The sequence below is a fragment of the Parus major genome, chromosome 2 (genome assembly GCF_001522545.3).
Source record: "Parus major isolate Abel chromosome 2, Parus_major1.1, whole genome shotgun sequence".
NCBI classification, from domain to species: domain Eukaryota; kingdom Metazoa; phylum Chordata; class Aves; order Passeriformes; family Paridae; genus Parus; species Parus major.
The window spans coordinates 54533503-54556818 of record NC_031769.1 but is presented as its reverse complement, the minus strand read 5'-3'; the positions used below and the strand labels follow the sequence as shown (position 1 = coordinate 54556818).

The 23316-nt window shown below is 40.7% G+C and overlaps 1 protein-coding gene across 5 annotated transcripts in view; it reads left to right on the top strand.

Annotated features, from left to right (window-relative positions):
• The first annotated feature begins 1154 nt into the window (after positions 1-1154).
• GOLGA4 (golgin A4) overlaps positions 1155-23316 on the top strand; it is a 71797-nt gene continuing 49635 nt past the window's right edge. For 2 of the 5 annotated variants that reach the window (XM_015618261.3, XM_015618262.3), the window contains exons 1-3: positions 1178-1410; positions 7123-7218; positions 20608-20706. In XM_015618261.3, coding sequence (XP_015473747.1) covers positions 1327-1410; positions 7123-7218; positions 20608-20706 — 279 coding nt within the window. In that variant the 5' untranslated portion in view covers positions 1178-1326. Of the gene's footprint in view, positions 1411-7122; positions 7219-20607; positions 20707-23316 lie in introns of all 5 variants that reach the window. The other 3 variants (XM_015618263.3, XR_001519537.3, XM_015618264.3) reach the window with 3 other exon arrangements.

Below are 23316 nucleotides of genomic sequence, written 5' to 3'. Positions count from 1 at the left end.
TGTGGCAAAAAACCCCAAAAAACTAGGAAAACCAGCAGTTTATTTTTGCTGTAGATGTATTTTGATTACTTTTTTAGTCAGTGTAACAACAAATGGGAAAATAATTTCCTATCCACTTTTTTTCCCCCCAAAATTACTCAGAGATTTCAGGAGTGTATTTCAGTGAAAACATTTCTGGCCATTTGTGATTACTGCATATAGCCTCCTTAGTAGGAAGCTCTACAGACCACACGGTTCATCGTTTCTTGCAAACAGCACCATGTATTTTTTTAGCCTTTATACAATGTCAGTGTCAACAGAGTAAGATTCAAAACAGTCCCCCTGTTGGAGAATGAATGCTGTCTCCTGCTGACAGCCGTCTGCATCTGCACTCGCAGCACTGAACATACGTGCACAATCGCCACCCAACAAGGGATCCAAAGCCAGAGGTTTTAACCTTACGCAGCCAAGAACATTTCCACCCTAGTTTCGTGGAGACAGCACCAACAACAGTAGCAAACACTGCCTTTCCACCTCTAGTGGTACTTTAGTTGTAACAGTGTATCTCAAGTTTACGAACAGAAGGCTACTGAAAAGGTGTCAGGGCTGACTCAACGAAAACGTCGCGACTTTCTTACTAGCAGATGGGTTTCCAGGCAGTTTCAAAAAGCAGCTTTTGGGCATTTTTCAGTCTTTCTCGGTTTTCGCAAGCCTAAGAACCGAGCACCTTTTTGTTACCTTGCGAAAGCTTGTCCTCGACACTATCGCTGACCGACTCAGGAGGTCTCACAGACCCTCAGGGTCAGCATTCTGGTAAATCAAGTGTCTCCATGGCGGGGTTTAAGGGCCGGAATCAAACGGCTACGGCGGCGGAAAAGCGCAGAGAGGCGGCAGCTTTTACCGCTCTGTTTTTCCTCCCTCCGGATAGAAGCGGTCACTCCTCCGCCCGCTCCATTGGCAGGACTTCACCACCTCCCTCGCCCGCCGGGAGAGATGGAACAAGTGAGGCCAGGCAACGCCGCTCCGCCCCGCCGCGGTCCTGGCGCCCAGGGCCGCTCAGGCTGCGCCTCCGCCAGCGCTGTGGGAGGAGCAGAGCCGGGCGTTGCGTTCGGAAGTTTGTGCCTCGCCGCACACCGTGCCGGCAGAAGCGCCCGGCTCCACGTTGGCTGCGCAGGCGCACCGGCCGCGGCTGCCTGTGCCCCGCCGAGGGGGGTCCGAGGGCGGAGCGGCCGGGGCTCCGCGGGCCGGGGCGAGGGGAGCTCGGTTCCGCCGCCCCCTGGGCGCCCCTCGCCGCCTGACCGGCCGGCCCGGAATCCGCACCCTCATCCCCTTCTCCCTCCCGCCACCATGTTCAAGAAGCTGAAGCAGAAGATCAGCGAGGAGCAGGTGCCGCGCGGAGCGGGGGTACGTGCGGGTTCCCTCGCACCGCAGGTACGGCGGGGAGGGGCTGCGGGGAGCCGTGTCCGCCGGGCCGTTGTGGCCGCTTGTGACAGCCTTTGGCCCGGCGGGGCAGGGCCGCGCCTCGCCCGGGGTGGCCTTGGCGTCCCGCGGGTCGGTCGGACCGGCCCCGCCGCCGCGGGGGGGTCGCGTCCCTCAGGCCTGGCCCACTGGAGGCTCCGGGGTCGGTCGGCTGGCGGGAGTCGCTGCCCGGGTCGCTGTCAGCGCCGGGCGGCTTCGCTAGAACTTCGTCATCTTAAGTTTGTTCTTACCGATCCGCCGCCTGCCAAAGACAGTGCTTCGTTTGGCCACTTTAAAAAAGCTGTCTTGCGGAGGAATGTAAAAACCATCTCCTGCTTGGACATCAAACAGAATGAAACAGAAATGGGTTTCTACCTTAGCATTTAAAGTAATGATACTTTCATGTGCACTAAATAACAGTCACGCATTGAGTTCCCTAGTTAAATTTTTCTCTCATCTTAATGTTTGTTCTTTCAGTTCTGTACATCCCTTCTGTTAACACCTTTTAAAGGTCTGGTTTGCTTACCTTAACCTTATTCTTGCATTTTTTTTTTAACTGTAGATTAATTGAGAATGTAGTACAAATCTGAGAACAAGGCGTTTATTTATTTGTTCTAGTCATAATTTAATTGGCCTTTTTACTCTTGAATATACTTTTGCTAAATTATTATAAATGTATTCTAGAAAGGTCTGTTTTTAAGTGATGATAGTACACCCTAAATAGGACACGTGTGCAGAGTATCTGTCTAAGTGAAAGTGGCCAAAAAAATGTGATGATTTCAAGCATGTGTAAACTCTCTCTTTGCAAATTTTGGGTAGAAAGACATCAACAAGATAACTTCCTATTGGCAGAGTCTGCTGATGATGTCTGTCCGTGTCTCTTGCTAGGTTAAGTATCCTGTGTATCTTGGAATCTGAAAGTATAAAAACTGATAAAACTCTGAATCCTGAAATGTTAAGCTACAGATAGGTAATTTAGTTAATTTGACAAATAGGTGATTAGTTGCCTGGGCTTGATCTGAATTTGAACCACTGGGAGATTTGGTGCTGCATAGTCTCAGTATTAGACCATGGTTTCAAAACTGCTGACAGTTATGTTCCACTCTTTGAATCACTCATTTGTGAAATAGAGATAAGAATTTTGGAATTGGATCTATTGTGAAGTTTTGTGTAGCTTTTTGAGTCTGACTTTAAGGCCTTCCATAGTCTTAATTCTGTGCCTTCTCTAGCTAGTGAAGTATATTTTTGTTGGTTGCAGTTTAGAGTGCTGTCTTAATTGCCATATGTGGTGAACTTTCAGTGCAGTGTAAAAGAGGTTGAGCTGCAGAGTTCAGTGTTTCAATATGCAGCAGCTAAATTATGATGCCTTTCACACAGTATTGTAATCCACTCAGTTCAGGGTATTGTAATCCACTTACTTCAGGATACTCTGTGCACATGTTCAAGAGTTGGTACTTGCTGAAAGTCATCCTACAGAATAAATAGGGACTTACATGCATATATGCACCCAACAGTGTAATATACTTTATCTGGCTCTTGAAAAATTAACAGTGACAAATACCCTGAGATCTGATACAAGAGCTTGTGATAAACTATAGCGAGCCTATAGACCTAGTCTGCTATACTGTGGACAGAGCAGATCATATAACTCAAGGTTTGACATAAATGGGAAGGCAGAAGCAGAAAATTTCAACATATATTTATTTTCACGTAAAATAGTTGTCTTGCAATGTTTCTTATTCTTCAGTTGCTTTCAAGTAACACTAGGGATAAATAGTTGAATTTGATATTAGAGGTAAAATAGGTTTGTCTGCTCACTTCTTGTATCTCATTTGAAAACAGATTCTGTGAAGGAAGAAGAGGTGAAGTGTTGAGGCTCATAAAGTATACTGTAGTCTTGCAAAAAGTGTGGGATATGAATTTTTCCTTTGTTTTTAGTAATTCGGATTCTTAAAATGCATTACTTCCTGTCAAAACCTTTTCATACCAAATTTTCCTTACTCTTACCATTCCTTAGTTTATGAAACTCATGTTTGCATTAATTTTTTCTCTTTTCTTTCCTACACCCTGTTGTAGATAGGCTTCACTCACTGTGCTTTGTACCATCTCTGCTCTACTCATATCCCCTCTTTTGAAACCTAGAACTTCACATTTGTACTCTGGTTTGTAGTGTTCAAGACTAAATTTACTAACTTAAGACTGGTGTAAATTTGGAGGTAAAATTTCTCAAGTGTAACACTTCTTTTCTGTGGAGGTGTTTGTAGGCCTTGCTCTTTCATATAAGTGTCTAGCTAACTGATGTCATCTGTCAGATTGAGAATACCTGTCCCTCACAGTCTGAGGAACACATCTTTTTCTAACTGCTGACAGGGAGAAAAAAAGTGCTGTTGCAGTTACAGATGTCTTGAACTGATGCTTGTCCAGGATTGTAATGTGACAAATAGGGATGAAGAAAAAATGGAGAGAGTCAGTACTTTCTTTGCCTCAATCTTCAATAGTACTGACAGACCTTGGGCTGCCTGCTCCTGAGTCAGAGGACCATGACTGCAGGAACATTAACTTTCCATGTGTGAGCACTGAAATTTTAAGAGACAAGTTGTATCAGTTGAATGAATGGTCATAAGTTCATGGGGCCTATGCGATTCAACCCAGGGTACTAAAGGAGCTAGCAGATGCCTCAGAGCTCCCATGGGATGTTACAGTAGGACCCCTCTCAGTCACCCTGGGAATCTGGGGAGGTCCCTGCTGATTGGGAGATAGCTAACATTATTCCAGGTTACAGGAAAGGTATGAGAGAATACTCAGGAATCTACAGAGTTAGCCTCGGGACCTGGAAAAATTATTAAGGGGATCATACTGGATGCTGTTGAAAGACATTTAAAGTACAGTGCAATCATCAGGCCCAGTCACTGTGGGTTCACAAAGGGAGAATCCTATTTAAAAAACCTTCCACAGTAAGTTCACCTGCTTGGTAGACGAAGGGAAGGTGGTGGATGTAGTTTTTCAGGGTTTTATAAAGGCTTTCGGTACTGTTCTTCCCAGCATTCTTCCAGACAAGTTTTCCAATAGTGGGATGAGCAGGTATGCAGTGCACTAGGTGAAGAATTGAAGAGCAGAGCTCAAATTGTTGCAGCAAACAGGACATCTGGCCAGTGCCCAGTGGTGTTCCTCAGGGCTCAGCTCTAGAGGCAGCTCTGTTCAGTCTCTTTATCAGTGATCTGGACACTACAGTTGAATGCACAGATAGTTTGGTGGTGATACTAAAGTGGGAAAAGCTGCTGACTCCCATGGGATAAGAGGCTTTGCCTTGCAGAAGGATCTGGATTGATTGGAGTATTGAGCAGTCACCAGTAACATGAAGCTGACTAAGACCAACCAAATGCTGGATTCTGCACCTGGGATGGAGTAATCCCAGACACAAGTCTGAGCTGGGAGAGGAGTGGCTGGAGAGCAGCCCTGCAGAAAGAGGTTGGCAGGAAGCTCAATGGGATCAGCAGTGGGTGTGCCCTGACAGCCAAGAGGTCAAACCTCATCCTGGGGTACATCAAACACAGAATCACCAGCCAGCCAGGAGAGGTGATCATCCTGCTGAATTCAGCACCGGTGCAGCCTCACTCGAGTACTGTGAGCAGTTCTGGGCCCCACCATTTGAAAAGGATGTGAAGGCACTTGAACGTGTCCTGAGAAAGGCACCAAAGCAGGGGAAGGGGCTGGCAGGAATGTGCTCTGGGGAGTGGCTGAGGGCACTGGGCTTGTCTGGTTTGGACAGGAGGAGGCTGAGGGGTGACCCCACTGCTACCTACAGCTTCCTGAGGAGGAGAAGTAGAGAGGGAGGGGCTAAGCTCCCTGGTACACAGTGCCTGAACATGCAGGAAAACTGTGTCTGTCATGGGAGGTTTGGACTTAATGTGAGGAAACACTTTTTTACCCAGAGGGTGGCCCAAATCTGGAACAAGCTTCCTGGAGAGGTGGTCAATGCCTTCCCCAGCCATGCCTGTCAGTGTTGAAGAGGCATTTGGACAGTGCCCTTAAAACCATACCTTAACTTTTAGTCATCCCTGAGCTGGTCAGGCAGTTGATCCTTTCCATTTTAACTGTACTATCCTGTTTCAGGTCTTTTTGTTTTTGCATAAGATCAATGAATATTTGTGCTGCAAAGGTTAGTACCATGGAAATGACTGTAAATTGACAAGAAATCTGAGTGCAGCAGTGAGAACTGTAGAACCATTAAGGGCAGGGTGACGAGATATGTTCATACTGCTTCTAAGCAGTGACAAACTGTCCTTGAATGTTTCTGGCCCTCATCAAATAGAAGGAAATTGATTTCCAAATAATCTTCTTTAAAACCCTGGCATTAGATTGAGGGTAGGAATAAAGAAGAGTAGGCTGTCAGCATGAATAGATTATTTTATTTACAAACCTTATGAATACTTCAGTATGATTGTTTTCAGCAGTACATAAAGCTTTCATGATGAATAGCTATTTGGTACTAGGTAAGCTGTTTGACTTTTCATTAATTAGTATTTTCAAGTTGAGACATAGGACTACCTCATCAGACCTGCAACTATGACTGATTTTAGAATAGTTTTGATATAGAAAAGAACAAATATAGCTACCGCTCCTGGTTTCAGCAGTGTTCAGCTGATAGAAATTTTAAGAGGAGGTGTGGTCAAAACTTGCATGTGCTTGCCTTTTATCCTGGGTTAAGTACCCTTGGGCCCTTCCCCCCGGTGGAACTTTGGGTCATCTGACCACTCTGTGCCTGGTCTGGGACTCCAGGGGGGGAGTGTGGCACATTTCCTCTGGTGTGCCAGTTATTGGCAGCCACTGCAGGACTGGGATACAGCTCCGGAGAGATGGGGTGGGTGCAGCAGGGTACCACCTCATCAAAGCAAGGCTTGACCTTCCTCTTCCCCCCGCCACATGCCTGAAATATTTTGAGTCTGCAATCCTTCCAGCCTCTTAAAATACCTAATGAGAAATCTTGGCAATTACTTTCTTTTGTATAGACCTGCTTGTTGATACTTTACTACTCATTACATTTATACTGAAATTTTATATTGGAAGTTTGAATTGTGAGGCTGGCAAGGTAGTTTGTTTGAGTTGGTGCGACTGCTTAGAACCTCAATTTGAAAGAAATAGTAAAATTTCTGTGAATAGATGTTTAGTTCTGATAGAAGTAAGAAGTACATATTGACATCAGAAAATATAGTAATTTCTTGTGCTTTTTACATTGTTTAGATTCAATTTTATAAATGTTATAAAATTAATGTTTATAAATTTTCTTGGTGTCATTTTTTGTTGTTACTTTTTTAAGTTCTTGATCAGATTCTGTTCCGCTTGTAAATGCTTGAATCCCTGTCAAATCACTAAACTTTTAAATCTTAAGCAACTGTAATATGTTCCTAAAATATTAGGAGGCTTGTTTTTCAAATATGGTCTAAGAGGACCATAGGCAGAAATAATCAAAATAACCTATTTTGTTGCTTGTTCTTGTGGCTGATTCATGACACATTTTGCTTTGAGGGCTTTGTAGTAAGGTGGTAAGGTAGAACTTGTCACAGATGTTTTCTTTAAAAAGATCTAGACTATGCTTTACTGAGATAATTTGAGGTAAATTATGATACAGACAATTAGTTCTGGAGTTAATAATATTACTTGTTCATATACATGATCTCTCTGTAGGTCTCTTCCAAATCCCCTCCATCAACTGGCAACAGAATCAGGACAACTTCATTTACAGATCAGAATGATGAAGGCACTTTAACACCAGACAAAGAGGTCAGTGGAGAACTGTTTTCCTCTGGTTTTTATATTAAAAAAAAATAAATCTAACTTTATGTCTTTCATTGCATTTTTTTTTTAAATTTATTTCTCAATCTCACTCTTTTCTGTGTATTTATACATATGAATAGTCTATTTTTTTAGGTTACATACCAAAGTGTTTAATAGTAATAAAACAGATGTTTAAGTTGTAGTGATTAACCCCCAGATTAGGAAACATTTTAAGTCTTCAGGTCTTAAAAATCTTACTCCTGAACTGAACTTAGTTCAGTGAGGTAGTGGGACAGAGGATACATTCTGAGAGACTAACTTCATTTTTGTCCCACTTTTGGTTGAAAAGCTAGGTGAATCCACGTAATTTGAGGTGGATGATCAAAAAGGTTTACACAGAGCATTTGAGGTTGTTTCTAACCATGCAAATAATAAGTATCAAACTCAGAGTTATTTTCCCCCATCCCATTTCCTCTCTCCACGGCCTCCAAACTAAAAACCAACCCAGCCCCCCTATACCCTCCCCCCAAAAAATCCAAACAACTAAACAACTAAACTAAACTGAGTCTAAATTATCAGTCATAAAATATCATTAAAATCATTATCAGGATGATGTGTAACCTTGACTTGCATAATAAAGCAAATAAAGGAGGTAATCTGCACTTAACTTATTTCCTATTTAGTACTACAGCTCTTTTGATGTGGCTTGAATGAAAAAAAGGGAACAAATGCAAATAAACAAAACATTTCCCTGACTTAATGAGCATGGACATAGGCTAGAAGCATAAAGCAAGATGCTTCTGTGATTCTGTGAACTTTTTCAGAGGAAATGTTGTGTCCTAGTCAGAAAATTCAATTGCTTTATTTTGCCACAAAAAAATGCTGTGTTTTTCTTGCCATGGAACAATCCACTTTAATTTTTAACACCCCATTTTCTTCAGGAGTTACTCAGCTATATTTGAAATTGATAGTAGATTTCATTATGAATGCAATCAGTGATTATAGCTTGGCAGTTTGCTTCCTGCAATAATAGAAATTAAAGAAAGTACCCCATGATTTTGTTTTGTATTTGGTATTTTCTAAAAAATGCTTATTTTCTCTACTGTGATATATATATATGTATGTATGTATGTAATGAATTCACTCTCTCCTTGGAAAAAGATTTTCTGATAACTGGGGCTCCAGAATGTTAGCAAGCAGTGTCACCCAGGATAAATTACTAAGTTTTTCATTAAGGAGAGTTTTCTGTTAATAGAGGGTACAGAAGTAGCATATTGCCACATGAAAACTACTTCTGTGGCTTAGAAGGAATGAGTTGGTACTGAGAATTGATTCCCCTCTGTTTTTGTGGTTTTTTTCAATTTATTGTATATTGTGCAAAATAATTGATGTGACGAAGGTTTTCTGCATGATTTCTATTGAGAACCACATTTATTTCATTAGATATGTGTTGTCCCCAGCAAGCTCCACCTTCAGAGTGCTGTTCCAGACAAACAAAAGAAGCAAAGGATTCCCCCCAGCACATGCCAAATTACACTGGAAGAACATTAATCTCTAAATAGACTAGTTAGACTGGAATGACCAGAGAGGCAGAAGGACAAATAAGATTAAGAGTGGAAACAGAATTTCTAAAGTACCCTCAGATTTACAGCTATCCTTGGTCTTAGGGGAGCTGCCATAACATTTTTACATGTGAAACACATACTTCAATTAGAAATTCAGGAAGTAGTGAAGTCCTAAGGGGGTGAAAACCTCTTTTTTTTTTTTTTTTTTTGTAAGGACCGGTTTTAGATCAAATGGAAAAAAATACGAAAAATTAAGTTTAAATTTATTTATTTTTAAGAAATTTATTTTCTCCAAAAATTTCTCATAAATGTTGGCAATATGATTAAAAGCAAATCATCTTTGAACTGTTGGATTAGATTTTCATAAGATTCAATTCAGCAGCAATATCCTAGGCTTAAATAAGATGCAGATATTGCATATTGTCACTGAAAATACATGCCCTGATTATATGAACACATTATGTCTTTCGGAGGGCATTTTTTGCAGTGTTCTCATTTGACCTGGCAGTTGTTTTATGTGCAGGTGTCAATGGCAGTGGCATTACAGTGAACTGTTGGACAACATTTAATACACTGAAAATATTTGGTTGAAGAGTATTGTATGCTAAAACATTTTTGCGGTACATGAATTAATTGTTAACCCTTGAAGTACTGAAAGCTAAGCAAAATTAGTGTTTCATCGTTGTTTTGTATATTTTGTGGTCTCCTCTGTGAGCTGTGTTTCAGTGTCTTTAAATAGGTCAGGTTCTTGTATTTTTACTTTCATAGTATTTACATTGCAGGTATTACACATGAAAACTTTGGTTTATTCTCAGAAAAAAATTATAATAAAAACAATTTCAGAATTAGTTACAGTTGTAAATGACATTAGTCATTGCTGTAATTTGTAAATGACATCATTAGATCAAAGAATTATAATAAAACATATGTGCCAACATTCGTGCTTTATACTCTACAATGATAAGATTTTAGAAATACTTTAATATTTCAAAATTCCAAGATGCTGTCAGTTTAAAATAAACATATAACTTGTATGCTTCATTTATAGAATACCATGTAAGTTTCTTTTTCATGCCAGCTTTCTTCTTCAGCTTGTATTTTATTGGTTATGTAAATCTCCAGTAGCAGTGTTACAGAAAACCTCAACATTTCTTTATGTATAGGGAAAAGGAGACATCTGACTAGTTCTGTACTCTCTTATTGCAAGTAGCTCATAAAATATGATCACATTGTGAGCTAAAACTACTTCCACAGAACTTCATCTGACAGTTTGCATATCCAGTGCTTTCTGAGTTGGTATGCTGCTGTTTGAAACAGCCCTAGACTATGAAAATATGTTTGCTTAGCAAGTTTGGTCTTTTCTAGGGAAGAATAGTGTTCGATTTAAAAACTGTTATTGCACTGACTTTTGAATTATTTTCTTGATACATATATCTTAATAAAATACATAAATTGTATTCACTTTAATTCCTGTAAGTTAAAAATGTTCCTTTTGTATACAAGTATGCAAGATCCAACTGCAGAAGATAACAAAGCTAGTGCTAGTTCTCTATCAGCTGCTTGCTGTCAGCTGATAGATTACTGTGGGTGACCTACAGTCATGCATCCAAATGTTGCTGGCATCCTGATGAGTGTTATGGAAGTGACAGCAGAGCACAATATATATAGCTCTTAGACCTAATGATACTTAGCCAAGGTACTTTTTGGTCTCACTTTAGTAGCATATAATGACTGTATTATTAAATTAGTTGAAATATTTCTCTAGCATTGGCTATTAATAAAGCATGACAAGTAAAGCCAAAATAATATTCCTTCAGTATCTTTAGTATTCCTTTGTCTTTTCTGTATTCATATACTTAATTTAAAGTACTTCTAAATAGGTGTTGCCATGCAAAGATGGTAGTGGTTCAGATATATCTGGTATTTTTTTTCCTTTCTGATATTTAGGACTAAATTTTGGCATCTGCATAAACTAGTTTGTATCTAAACTTGCCATTTACAACTCCTGATACATACACCAACGTGCTTAGATTGTTCATCAAAATGAAAAGCAAACCAGAAAAGACTTATTTGATTTCTGTACTACTGCTTTCTGCAAGTGCAATTCTGTTCTCTTAGATTCTGAGGCTTTTTTAATTGCAGAGAGAAACCCTTGAAATTTTAACTCTTCAGTTTTTCCTATTGCCTTATCAGAGTAGGGATGAGGCATAAAAGATTCTATTGCAATTTGCACAAAGCTTTTTATAAATATTTACCGCCTTGGAGAAGTAACTTTTCTCCAAGGTGAAAACTTTCACCATCTTGGAGAAATAACCAAATTTATATATTTTATAATATGGGGCATGAGTTCTTTTTAAGTAAGAGTAGAAACTAAACATTTAGCTGATAGCTGATGTCTTCTAGCTGCTTGAAGTAGATGAAGAGATGATAGCTTTTCTCTTTCACAAGTTTTGTAGTCTCATCCTCTTGCCTCTGTCTTGATGTGCTGGTATATAGGATGCCTGTAACGTATATAATATTCAACTACTGCCATCTCCAGAGCAATGAGACTTGGGTCAGACTCTGATCCCTGTTAAATTCTGGGCTTTCTTTCACAGCATATTAAGGAAGCTCTTTGATCTAGGAATTGCATGTACTTTGGCCTTTGTGCCCCACTCATCAGAATCCTTGGAAAAGAAGATTTGAGCACGGTAATCCTTCAGAGGGAGGAAGAAGCATACTAAGAATACAGTCATTTGTGGAGTTCAGAAAGTCCTTAAAATCAAGTAAGACTGCTTCACTTAGGCCAAACTTGAGGGCTACAGAAACTGTTCAGAATGTTGAAAATACAAAGGCTATTTAAGCAATAACTTTATGTGACCTTTGATAACACTGAAGGTGGAGTAATCTGGCATTTTGCGTTATCAACCCTTTTTTCCTCCTTTGCAACTTTGTATCCAAGATAGACATATTTGTTGCTCATTAGGATTTTACTTGCAGCGAAACAGAGTAAGAGTTAAATATTGTGACAAAAGATCAGTAATGTCATAGCCTATTAAGGAAACATTCCTATTTGACCATCCAATAGCCACTTCGGCAGTCACACTCACACCATCCCTGGCTTTTGCTGCTGGGACTGAAGCCCCTTCACCACAAGCAGCTCCAATGAGCTGACGGGTGGCCCACCTGACTCCCCACACACTCACATGGAGACAAGTTTCCTTCACTGCCTTTACCCAAGTTTCCCATAGCAGAGTCCTGGACTCTGCTTCCTTTAAGATACTTTATCATGGTGCAGCAATATAATGATAGATGGAGTTGGGTGTCTTCTGGTAGGGACCCTAAGGAATTCCTAAAGGAATGCCTGACTTTTACTTCTGTGTGTCTGTTTTAATGGTGATATTTGATCTGGGGACTTCTCACTGTTTGTTGGGTTCTAGAGAGTCCCCGGGTGACAGGCCAATATCCAGCTGGCATGGCACGTCTGTGCCTTTCGTTGGGCAGAGGGCTCATTGCTGGGGGTTTCAGCCATTTTCCCCCACCCAGGGCACAGCCTGTAGCTTGTAGTGCAACTGTACACTGAGCTATTACTGTACTGTTTGTAGTCCTCAATAGCCTTCAGCCTAAAAATTTGGTGCTTGAGATTAAGGTCAGTACAGGCTAGGGAGATGATTTACCCTGGAGTATCATATAATTGGTAGGATTGGAAGGAACCTCTGGAGATCATGTAGTCCAACCCCATTCCAAGGCAGGGTCACCTAGAGCATGTTACACAGGAAAGGAATGTGTCCATGTAGGTTTTGAATGTCTCCAGAGAGGAACACTCTTATGACCTCCGTGGGAAGCCTGTTTCAGTGTTCTGCTATGCTAAGTGAAAAGAAGTTCTTCCTCATGTTGAGGTGGAACTTTCTGTGGTTTAGTTTATGGCCATTATTTCTTGTCCTGTTGCTGGGCACCACTGAAAATAGTCTGGCACCATCCTTGTAACAACCTTCTTTGAGATGTTTGTATGTGTTCATTAGTTGATTAGATCTCTTCTTTGTCTTCTCTTCTTTAGACTAAACAGGCCCAGCTCCTGCAGTCTCTCCTTGTGAGATAGATGTTCCAGACCCCTAATTATCTTTGTGGCCCCCTGCTGGATCCTCTCCAATAGCCCCTTATCTTTCTTGTACTGAGGAGCCCAGAACTCCACACAGCATTCCAGACATCTTGTTATGGCTGAGTAGAGGGGGAGGATCACCTCCTGCTGGGCACAGTCTTCCTGATGTTCCCCAGGATGCCACTGGCCCTCCTAGCATCAAGGGCACTGCTGGCTTGTGGCTGCACCAGGACTCCAAGGTCCTTCACTGCAGAGCTGCTCGCTAGTAAGTCAGCCCCTAAGCTGTGCTGATACTTGAGGCTATTCTTTTCTGAATACAGTCCCCTTGTTGAACTTCATTAGGTTTCTCTGTGCCCAATTCAAGCCTATCAAGGTCCTGCTAAATGGCAGCACAGCATTTAGGTGTATTACCCACTCCCCCAGAGTATGTTTGAAACAAAGTGTTGGAAGATCTTAGTAGGATTTCTATAGCAAGCTTCAAGTGTGATACGATGGCATTCTTAGGATTAGAGAAGGTTAAAGAATGACCTACATCTTTTTATCTTCTGTTTATGATATGCTTCTTCTCAGCTGATTCTAGCTTGTCTAGTTTTATTTATTGCAGTACCAGCGTAGTGCTGATATGCTGCTAGTGATACATTAGACAGTATAGCACCAGTTATATTTAATGTTTCTGAAGCTATTAAAATAATTCAGAGTGGGTTTTAGGACAAATCCTGAAGCACAAGAATCCTGCGTGATATTACTGTTTAATGTTGGCTGACTAGCAGGCTGCTTCTTGCCTCTTTGCAAGCAGAGGTGAATATTTTTTTTGTGATTTTTAATAACCCTTTCCCTAACCTCGCCACCCCCAGAGTTAACTAGACAGTTCTTAAAGTTATACTGAATAGATGGTTGAAAAACAAAGAAAAATGCAGGTAAGAACACATGAATATATTGGAAAGCAATAAGTAGTGTAATTACAGGACTCATTAGAGAGCTCTGCCTGTAATGTAACTAAATATTTAGCAGGTTATGAGCTGTCAGAGTGTAGTGGTTTGACAATGACCAGATGCCAAGCACTTAGGAAAGTCATTCACTCTCTCTTGTTACAGTTGAGCAGAGGGAGAGGAAATTAATGAAGGGTTCATGAGTTAAGAATTGGGAGAAAACACTCTAAGGGCAAAATAGGTTCAAATTTAAAGCTATAAGGTAAATTTATGATTAACAGAGTCAGAGAAGCATGACAAGAGTAAAATAAGCCTTTAAAACACCTTCTTCCCCCCCCCACCGCCTTCCCCCTGACAGTGCAGGGAGACAGAGAGTGTGAGTTTTGGTTAGTTTGTCACCTGAGATCTTTTCTTCTTTTTGCTGAGGGAAGTCTTTTTTCTGCTGTGCCGTGGAGTCCCTCGCATAGGAGATGGTTTTCTGTGAACTCCTCCAGCATAGCTCCAATCTTAGGAGCAGCAAGCAGTCCTGCCAAGACTGCTGCAACATGAGTCCCTCCCATGGGCAAACAATCTTTCTAAAATTGCAGTGGTGTGGGTCATTCATCCTCAGGGTGCAGTCCTTTGAGGATAGGCTGTTCAAGTTTGGAAGCAAGGGCCCTCTCTCTCCATTTGGGTCTCCTACTGGATCACAGCTTTCTCTGGCATTCACTTGCTCCAGTGTGAGTACTTCTCTCACGGGCTGTGTTTGTATCTCTGTGTTTTCTGTGGACCTCAGGGGCTGCAGGAGGGCAGCCAGCTTCACCATAGTCCTCACCATAGCATGCGAAGGAACTTCAGCTCCAATGCTTGAAGCACTTCCTCTACTTCTTTTTTATTGACCTTGGTGCCGCCATGTTGTTTTCCTTCACATGTTCTCACTTCCTCTTCTCTGACTAGAAGAAAAATTGTTGTCAATAGGTCATAGTCCAGAGGTCCATAGTCCTACACTGCTAATAAATTCTACCAGTTCAAAGATTTTTGCAGGATACTGCAGCACTGGGAGATTGATCTCGTCTAGGTTTCACACTGGGTAGTTGCTCACCATATTTTTGGCACCGTCCAGGGCAAACATACAATGGCAGCCACCAGGGTGCTGGTGCTATTTAAGACCTCTCCTTATGCAGGGCGGTGAGAAGGAGAAGCTGCTGCCACCACCCCTGCTCTTCTGCCTGCAATGTGGCTGGCTAGTGGTGGCCAGGCAGGCAAGGCTCTGTGGGCCGCACCGAAATGGTGGCAGCCACGGTGGCACACCACCATGGGCTGTGCTGGGATGGCCCTGGCAGCAGCACCTTGCCATCTCTGGAAAAGTCTGCCCATGCTCTGTTTTGATTTTCTTCTTAAATATGTCATCACAGAGGCGTTACCAACTTCTTTAATTGGGCCTGCAGCATGTCCATCTTCAGACCCATCAGAGGTTGGCTCTGTTTCACATGGTGGAAGCTTCTAGCTGTTTCTCACAGAAGCTACTTCTGTGGCCCTCCCCCACTACTTAAAAAACAGGCTGTACCAAATAAACACACAGGGTAACAAAAATGCTGTAATGCAAGTCCTTAAATATTTTCATTGTTGGTCACCTAACATTGGAGGGTGAAGGATGATGGGCAAATGCAGCCAGTTCAAAGAAATACCACTCTTGGACCATGACTGAGTATATTCTGTCTTTGGTAACTATTTGAAGTGTGAAACTCTTGTCTTGGCTACTGAAGAGGAAATGTTGTGAAATTTCATATTGATAAAGAGGTCACTGTTCTGCCTCAATATTGTTGTGCCTTCTTTACTTGTAAGGTTAGCTCACAGAATCACAGACTCAATTAGGTTGGAAAAGACCTTTGAGATCATGAAGTCCAACCTATGACCTAACACCACCTTGTCAACTAGACATGGCACTAAGTTCCACATCTAGTTTTTCTTAAGCACCTCCAGGGATGGTGACTCCACCACCTCCCAGGGCAGCCCATTCCAATGCCCAATCACTCCTTCTGTGAAGAGCTTCTTCCTAATGTCCTCCTAAACCTTCTCTGGTGCAGCTTAAGGCTGTCGCTTGTTTCCTGTGAGAAAAGACCAACCCCCACCTAGTTACAACTTTGTTTGAGGCAGTTGTAGACAGTGATAAGGTCTCCCCTGACTCTCCTTTTCTCCAGGCTGAACAACCCCAGCTCCTTCAGCTGCTCCTCATAGGACTTGTGTTCCAGACCCTTCACCAGCCTTGTTGCCCTTCTCTGGACATGCTCCAGCATCTCAACATCCTTCCTAAACTGAGGGGCCCAGAACTGGACACAGCTCTCAAGGTGTGGCCTCACCAGTGCTGAGTTCAGGGGAAGAACCACTTTTCTTTTTCTGCTGGCCTCACTGTTCCTGATACAGGCCAGGATGCCATTGGCCTTGGCCACATGGGCACACATGATGGCTCATGTTCAGTCTGCCATCAGTCAGTACCCCCAGGGTCCCTTTCTACCTGGCCTCTGTCCAGCCACTCTGGACTCAACCTGTAATGCTGCAGGGAGTTGTTGTGGCCAAAGTGCAGGACCTGGCACTTGTCTTGTTAAACCCCATACTGTTGGATTCAGCCATTTAATCCAGCCTGTCCAGATCCCTCTGCAGAGCTCTCCTACCCTCCAGCAGATTGGTATTCACAACCAATTTGGTGTGAATGCAAATTTGCTAATGGTAGACTCAATCCTGTCACCCAGATCACCCGTAAAGATCTTAAACAGGACTGGACCCATACACAGATCCCTGGGAGACACCATTGGTGACCGGCCACCAACTGGATGCAGCACCATTGACCACCACTCTCTGGGCCCAGACATCCAGCCAGTTCTTAACCCAGTGAACAGTGCACCTGTCCAATCCATGGGCTGCCAGATTTTCCAAGATTATTCCATAGGAGACAGTGTTGAAGGCTTTTCTAAGTCCAGGTACACAACATCTACAGCCTTCCCTGCATCCACCAGGTGGGTCACCTGGTCGTAAGAGGAGATCATGTTGGTTAGGTTTAGCCCATCCTAAATCCATGCTGGCTGAGTCTGATCCCTTGGTCACCTTGTAGGTGTTGTGTGATTGTACTCAAGATGAACTGGTCATAATCTTGCTGGGCACCAAGGTCAGACTGACAGGCCTTTTGTTCCCTGGATCCTCCTTTAGGTCCTTCTGATGGATGGGCATTACATTGGCCAGTTTTCAGTCATCTGGGACCTCCTCAGTAAGCCAAGATTGATAATAAATGAGGGAGAATGGCTTAGGGAGCTCTTCTTCCAGCTTGGTCATCACCCTAGGATGGATCCCATCTGGTCCCACTGGTTTGTGAACATTTTAAGTGGCTCAGCAGGTCACTGTTTCCTTCTGGATTGCAGAGGGGCTATTCTCTGTCTTTCTACTAGTTCAGGGGGCCAATTCTCCCGAGGACAACCTGTCTTTGAAAACTGAGGAAAATAGAGCTCCTTCCCTTCTGTGCTTGTCTTTACTCAAGCAAGAAGGGCAAAACTGAGATGACTTAGACATGTTCTGGCATGATGATCAACATCAGTGAAACTAAACAGAATTTTTAATTGCATTTTACTGTTAGGGTAAACTTTTAGTTATGATGGAGACACTGCAGTTATGTCTGCAAACACAAGCAGTACTGCATCAATTTCCTTTTTCTCAGAATCATAACTGTAATATGGATTGGCATATTTTAGGCAGTGGATAGTTTGGATCTTCTTACTGTGTTAAAACAGGGTTGCATATCCCTATCAGTCTACCAGGTAGTTTGAGTGAATTTTTAAAAGAGACTTGTGCCATTGCTTAAAGTTCTGTCATCTTACCTGTATGTTTTGGGGTTTATAATTAACATTTTGTGAAAGAATGAATTTGTAAATTTTTGAATTTATGTCTGAGCCTCCTTAACTTGGCTACACTAACATGGTCATGGACTTCCAGGGATGACTGAAAATCTAACAATTCACAGATGCTGACCAAACAGACAGACTGTCTTTTTTTGGAGGGGAAAAGCTTGTTAGAGATCAAATAGGAATTATTTTTAATGCAAGCTTCTAGTGTACTAAATAACGCAATTACGATTAAATAAAGCAATGCTGTGGTGAAATGTCGCAACTTAATATTTTGAGCACTAGCAGTCTATTACTGTGAAGAGATAATTTAAATTGTCTGTGGTTCCTGAAGTTCTTGATGGTCATATCATTAAAAGTGATTTAATTAAGCTGAAAATAATGTTACATGAATATGTTCATAATCTTTTTGTTAATTATATTTGCCTAATCCATTTATCAGTGCTTTGCAAACTGTGTTTTCATCTTTTTAACTGGTCTTCTCCAAACATGCAAAACAATTTTTACCTTAAAAAATTGCATCATTTTATTTGTGAATTTACATGCTTCTAATTCATGAGGCCATCAGGCTTGCTTGTAGTATTGCTGCTGTATGTTTGCACACTTGTGTATACAGAGTATATACCTTTAATTTTATTCGTATAAGCGCGTTCAAGAGGAGCAAGAACTTCTATGATCATCAAGACCTGATGAAGATTTTCTGGAACCATTATCACTTGTCAGTTCTTTCAGTTTCCTTATTTTTGTCTTGTCCGAAAGCTCAGAGGAGGGAAAAAAATGTAGGTGGATTTTACACACCTGTATATCTATATATATTGCCTTGGTTTAGAAGACAGGTGTCTGCTAGGGAGGGCAGGAGTCTCCCTTGGAATGAGAATGTAAACCCCCTCCCTCTGAATTATTATAATTTTGAAATCAAGGGCTCTCAGGCAGAGATCTGGGGATAGGAATAACTCTCTTTACTAGTATGTATAACGAAGCACACAGACAAATATAACTACAGCATTAACAACAAAACACGGACCCCGTGACAGCCTTCTTGGCCGAGACTGGAAAGGATGGAGGAGAGGCTTTGTTTTCACAAACCCCTCAGGCAGTCAGTCCCGGTGCTCCTGCAGGGCTCCGAGGAACAGTCGGCTGGAACAACAGGGATGAGCTGAGATCCTGGGCCGGTGGCTGAGGTGGATCAGCAGCTCCGCGGCGGTGCCTGGCGCTGCCGCACGTCCCGGCAGGACAGGGGGTGCGAGGCCACCAACAAAGAGGGAAGAAGGAGAAGAAGCAGCAGCTCTGTCTGGGTGATGGGAAAATTCCCTTCTCTCCGCAGCAACAGCTCCCAGCAAAGTGTCCTCCTCTGAAGCTGAAGAAACCAGACAAGCTGTCCCTGCCCTCCCTTTTTTCCCTCCTCTCCTTCCTCCCTGGGCCAAGCCAAACTCTTTCTGTTTCTCAAGCACCCACTAAGTACCAGCAGTCAGGTTTTCCCTGAAACTAGTGGGTAAAAATTCCATAGGTGAGCCAGGACTAAAGGAAGGACACCTAACCCCAAACATATATCTATATATATCTATATCTATTACACATATACATACATACACATATCTATTTATATATACACACACACATGTACACATATATATATGTATATATTTATAGAGCTTTTGCACAGCTTACTCTTAAGAATTATGCTTCTAACAGGCTGAGAGAGGAGGAAGACAAATTTGATATGTGGTTGCTACCACGGTGAATGTACAGGGCAAGTGTCTTAAGGCTCCGGGGGAGTGAAGAAGATTGAGAGCATGTGACCATCTTTTTTATTAGCAGCTCATCTTCATAGTAACTTAAAAGTAAGAAGTTTCAACTGAGTTTGTTGGATGTAACTAGTTATTGGCAAATCTGAGGTATATGGCTCTCACTGAACATTTACTACTCCTTACATTTTCTGAAAGGGTTTGGTGAGCATAAATTTAAAGTCGTGTAGCCTTTCAGATCTTACCTGTGAAAATATTTTCTCTCAATTCGAATTTATGTCATTAATCTGCTACTGGAATCAATGTAATCGTCAAAAAAAATGTAAATTAAACTCCTTATATTAGTATTTGATTCCTAAAAGTACTGAGTAACTTCAGAGGGTTTTGTCTCCTTATTTCAGAAGAATTTTGTTTTATGTAGTGTTTTGGTTCAGTCAGCAATCAGTGCAATTCTGAAATCTCAAGATGTGAGGTAATTGAACCATGAGCTTAGATATGTGAATATAATCATGAGAGAAATCTTTTTCTTACAGCATCCTAAATGCACTAGATTGCATTACATTACATGTATATATCCAATCTGAATTCAAATTCCAGTCTCTCTGCTTCATGTTTTCACTTCTAGGAATTTATATCACTTCCTAGAAACTGTCTTGATAAAATAGTTAAATTCAATTTATGGTATTTTTACAAAATAATCTGCTAGAAGTTTAAAAAAATTGTAAGGAATTTTTTAAAATGTAGACAGAATTCTAGTGTATAAAAGCACTAGATTGCGAATAGTTAAAAGCAAGCATTTTATATTATATATAGCTGAAATACTGATAGAATTTTTAGAATAGTGAGTTGTTCATAAATAACTGAAAGCAAATAGGGCTCAGTGGTATATGAAGACAGCTCATCCACAGAAGTTTAAAAAAATTACAATAACAATACCTGAAACATAGTTTTTATCTTGGGCTAAACTAAGATCTTTTAAATAGCATGCTTCTTTAGTTCTAAATGATCAAAACTGTATTTTGGCTGTTCTGAAATTATGTAGTGCATATTTTCTGGTTATATCCTCCCTTTATCAGTATCTGTTGTCTCATAAACTGCTGTATTGTTTTGTTATGTTTTTAATAGCATGGAAAAATGGAGTAAAATTTTGCAATGTTCTTCGTTGCTTGATTTATTTTCATTTTCCTCCTTTTTTGCATTGAATAACAGCTGTTAGCCGGGATGATAGCAGAACCTGCTTTTCTCTCTGAGTATACTATCTTTGCTTTGGATCCCACCAAACAACCTAAGCCACAGACTGACGGTGTGGTGAGTCCTCCCCACGCCTCTTAGTGATGCCTTTAGCAGGTGGAGGAGAGTAATGTACTAGAAGGCAAATTTAGTTGCTTGTGGCTTGTTCTCACAAAGACCTTTGTCTTAACTACCTTGTTGCTAACCCTGCACTAAATTTCACAGAGGACCCACCTGATAGCTCCTGGCTGGTATGCTGTATGATGTGAATTTATTGTAACATTAAGAAAATTAACATATTTTCTCTTATACACGTAACAATACACAAATTTAAATAACTGTTGCACAAGTTTGTATGAGTGTTGCATAGAAATTTCCTCTTCATATTTATGTATGTCTGTATGTATTTCAAGAGAAGTGGATAGAATTAATATTGGGATTGGTTATGTGTAAAATTTATATGCTGTTTGCTGTATACAGTGAAATGCAGCATGTCATTTACTACTAATGGTAGCAGGAAATAATTATTTCACATAGATACATAAATTTATCTACATTGAGTTTATAACCTGGCAGTTATTATTGTGAGAATGAATAATGTTTTTTTAATAATTAGATTTTACTTAAAATGTATGTTTCTTTGCCTGAAAGCGTTGTCTTCACCATATATAAGTGAAGAAGCTCAGTGAGAAGAGGCAAGAAGTGAAGAAAAAGAAGCAGGCATAGGGAGGAAGTCAGACTTCTGCTTTCTGATACATGCGCACACAAAGCTGTATTCTAGCTATTGGCACAGGACAGGAATGGCATTTTCACATGCTTTGGAGGCATGGCATTCCTGAGTCCATATGTGATTTAAAGTACAGTAATTTTTAGAATCCCAGCTCATCATGATACTTCATGATTACTACATAAGTGTTCTTTTCCTGCTCATGGTTTAAAATAACCAGTCACTGGAAGCTGTAACAGGATCAAAATTTAATAAGCAGGACATAACACAGCACACCATATTGTGTTGGACTTGTCTCTCTTAGGCTAAGCAAGATTGGACAGAAACAGTGACTAAAATTGTGGTCCCTGGAAAGTGTATTCTGACAATATTCCAGGTCCAGGAATTGTTGCTTAAAGATTCACTGCAAATTTAAATAAGCTTTTTTAGTTCCACTACACAACAGGATTATCTTGAAAAAAAATAATTTCAAATAACCTGTTTGTGTGAATGCTCCAATGTTGTCTTTATATAATCTTTCAGTATGTACTTTAGTGGCATATTTACTGGGTCACGTATTTATATGTAAGACTGCATACATGCTAATAATTGTAATATAACAGTTATTGTTAATGTGTTACCAGTGTGTATTCATAATAAGTTACTTGTAAAACTCCTTTTGTATTCTGAACTTTTTGAAAATTCTAGAGCAGTACTCACAATAAGAACTGAGAGGGGGAGAAAATGATAGGAAAGTTTATAGAGAATAGGATGACTGGTTTAAAAAATATATATTAAAGAATCACCCACATTATATATCTTTACAAAACCTAGGTACGCTAAAAATACAGGAGAGGAAAGTTTCACCAACACACATAAATGTATATTAATTCTGCTAAAACAGAACACTATTTTAACTGTATACGTGATCTGAGAGTGAACAGCATAGAGAAGTGACTGTAACTGTGGATTTTTTTTGGCATAGAAGAAGTTAGTATAAACTCTTTCATAAGTAAACTGCAAAAGTTTTATTGCATGAAGAAACAGTTTAAAATATTATTGGGCATGGGTTTTTTTTGAAAGAAAAAGATAAAGGAAAATAAGGGAAGAAAACAAGTATTAAGCTCTCCTTCCTTTCTCCCTTCATAAATTGCTCAGTTTTGGAATACTTGAGGAAGTATTACTATTAAAAGCAGTAAAATGTTTTTAAATACAGACATTTAACCTTTCACTTCTCAAGCTTGCTAATCTATTTATACCTATGAGAAATAAGTATGATTTTGCATTTCAGAAATAGGGAAGTAAGGTGGCACAAATGTTACTGGAACACTCTAATGTGCTCCAGTTGAAACTGAGCTCTGATTTATACATATTCAGAATAAAAAGCAACGTTTTTGTTAGAGATTGTAAGTATAGTTGTCTTTGGAAAGAGATACAGATACTATGTTCTATGAGTTTGTGGAGGAAAAACTTCCAAATGTCTCCAGAAACCCTGATGTAACTGCTGGTTTTAAGACTTTCAGAATGGCTGCTTGTGCTCTGTGATTTTGCTAATTTTGCCGAAAGCTCTCTTCAGGCTTATGAAAGGCAAGGGCTTTTAAGCTTTTCAAAGCCTCTTGGATCTATACTTATATATAGCAACTTCCATTCATGCTTACCATTCAGTGTGTGGATACCCAAATGCAATCCTTTGCCCTAGAGCACAACAACATAGACTTGAAGCAGCCTATGGTGGTCCATTTTTTATATGAAGGATTACTGGTGTATCCCTTTTATTATTTATGTCAATAGAAAGTGTAACCCCAAATACAGGTTCTTCTTTTGTTCCTATAGATTGTATACAAAGATGCCTTGAGTAGGAAACTTTTAGAAGTGGCAGCACTAGTTTAGTTTTGAAATTACATTTTTAAGGATGTTTATGGGTCCTTAAATGGCAGCTTTTAAGCATCTTCACAGAAAGGAACAGCATCCACGCATTTTAT